General features: G+C 39.6%; 1 protein-coding gene and 1 pseudogene across 1 annotated transcript in view; one reads left to right on the top strand and one right to left on the bottom strand.

Moving 5' to 3' along the window:
* The window catches only part of LOC137993250 (uncharacterized), a 1161-nt gene extending 88 nt beyond the window's left edge, over positions 1-1073 (top strand). The window contains exon 1 of the mRNA XM_068838981.1: positions 1-1073. This exon is cut by the window's left edge and continues 88 nt beyond it. Coding sequence (XP_068695082.1) covers positions 1-1073 — 1073 coding nt within the window.
* Positions 1074-1727: 654 nt separating this feature from the next.
* Positions 1728-2500, bottom strand: part of LOC137993249 (uncharacterized) — a 26752-nt pseudogene continuing 25979 nt past the window's right edge.

Genomic DNA, 2500 nt, shown 5'->3' on the forward strand with positions numbered 1-2500 from the left:
CTGAGTTATTGGCCACTAAGGAAGAACTGGTAAAAGTTAAGTATGAAACAGCAGCTGCAATCAAGCAAGTTGAGGCAGTCCAAGCCCAAGCATCTATTGACATCAAAAGTGTCCAAAAGCAGGCAGCAGAGCAACTGGCCCTAAGCAAATTTGGCCTTGAACGATATAGCACTGATAATGATTCCATAAAGTTTTACACTGGTTTCCCCACCTATCAACACATTCAGGACTTTTATGAATTTGTCAGGCCGGCAGCAGAAACAATGACCTACTGCTATGCTTCTGGGGAACGAGAAAGCAGGCCCGGAGCAAGAACTATGCAATTAATTGATGAATTGTTCATGTTTCTTGTTCGACTGAAATTAGGGCTCTTTGAAAAAGATCTTGCTCATCGCTTCCAAATTTGTATGTCTTCAATAAGCAGGAAAATAACAACATGGTGCAACTTCCTATATTTTTTCCTTGGAAGCCAAATGATCTGGCCATCACGTGATGATGTAAATAAATTCATGCCTGAGAGTTTCAAGGCCATGTACCCAACTACAAGAGTTATATTGGACTGCACAGAAATTTTTGTGCAGACCCCAACTTCACTGCTACTCCAATCACAGTTCTATTCTTCGTATAAAAGTAGCACAACACTCAAGGGTTTAATTGGAATTACACCATATGGTGCCATCTCTTTTGTGTCATGCCTATATACAGGTGGAATCTCAGACAAAGAAATAACAAGATGCAGTGGTATACTAGATTTACTAGAACAGGGGGATTCAGTGATGGCAGACAAAGGTTTTGACATTGATGATCTTCTTAGGGCAAAAGGTGTAGCTCTGAATATTCCCCCATTCCTCAAAAGTCAAGGCAAGTTTACTGCTCTAGATGTACAAAAAACTAAGACCATTGCCAGGCTTAGAATACACGTGGAGCGTGCGATAAGGCGGATCAAGGAGTACCACTTTTTTGATACTGATGTACCCCTTTCAACATTAGGTTCTGTAAACCAGCTGTACACAGTGGCTTGCTTGCTCACAAATTTTCAGGGTCCCCTAATATTATCTCAAAATAACAAGTAAAATGAACAGCTGTGGAATGATTACAAGAAATGGGTTATTGGTCATGAAGACACCTGTAGTGATAGACACTAAGTAATTCCCTTTTTGACTTTGAAATATTAAATCCTAGACTTGAATAGGGTTACTGAAATAACTCTAACTAGGAACAAACTTTGGTAAAATTATTGATGGGTACATTATGAATATTTAAGAGTGGTCTTTGCTATATATGGTATTTATAATGCATAAACGGTATTCCTAATATATTAAGCATTCACAGTACACAAATAAATGCTCATCCATGGGGGAGGTAAGGCATACCCCAGGGGACTTGACATTCTAGTCTGTTTCAATGTCAAATTTCCTAACCAGAGCATGGTTGCTAGTATCTACACACCCCTTCCCATGCCAAAAACATACCCCTTTCCCTGTCAGGACCGCCCACGCGTGGAAATTTGTCTTCTGTGAAATTCTAATCCCAGAAGTGAGAATCTTAAATGTCCTGGGTCCACCTTTCTCCCTCCTGGGGCTTAACATTGACAGGTGCACGAATCAGAATACATTGGATACAGTTAAAATCAAAATGCTGCATTTAATACATGTCTAAAGACATTACTTGTGCCTCCAACGTTTCACCCATGTTTTCCCGAGTGATCATGAATGTGACAAAATTAATATATTCATCAGCACAAATAATATTGAAAGAAAAAACTGTCTACTTTGTCTTTGGCCTCCTGAAAAAAAAAACTGATCAAACATTATTCTTTGACACACATATAAATTGTCATTGATATAACTGAAGAAATCACACCACTCCAGACCAGTGAGACCAAGTAGGCATTGAACTTGATAATAATAAATGTCTGTTGTCTTCAAAGTATATGCACTGGTGACAGGATCTTTGACCAAGTATCTGACATTGTCAAATGTTGTTTCGCCTTCCTTAACAACCTTTACTTCTAGTAGGCCAAAGGGATTTTTTCCACTATTAACTGCATCCAGGTCATAAACCTTACGGTCAGGACTGCAGCCCAGCCATGCACACTTGGGATTTATAACCAAACCTGAAGGGAAAAGATTTACACGTCCCCCCTTTGCTGAATTTGCATAAACCATGGCAGCATGTGCCTCAAGTTCAATCCCCTTTTCATGGCATTGGTTTGGACATATCTGCTGGGATTGAGCTGGCCTACTAAAGAGCCAAAATTTGACACTCGTTTGGCAACCAAACCAAATTTGCTGGCGGTGATTCTTTTTTTTCGAAGAAGATACCAAATGCTGCTTGAAGATTGAGTTATGGTCTGTTCTTGAACTTTAAGAGATGCCTCTCGGGTGACGGAAAGTGCTTCAAATGCAGCTTGTTGCTTATTATCCAAACAGATTGAATAATTGTTTTCAAACCTTTCGTCTGAATTGTCCAGTGGCAATTCTGGAAAAGCAGTGCATGT

Source organism: Montipora foliosa, chromosome 2 (genome assembly GCF_036669935.1).
Source record: "Montipora foliosa isolate CH-2021 chromosome 2, ASM3666993v2, whole genome shotgun sequence".
Lineage (NCBI taxonomy): Eukaryota > Metazoa > Cnidaria > Anthozoa > Scleractinia > Acroporidae > Montipora > Montipora foliosa.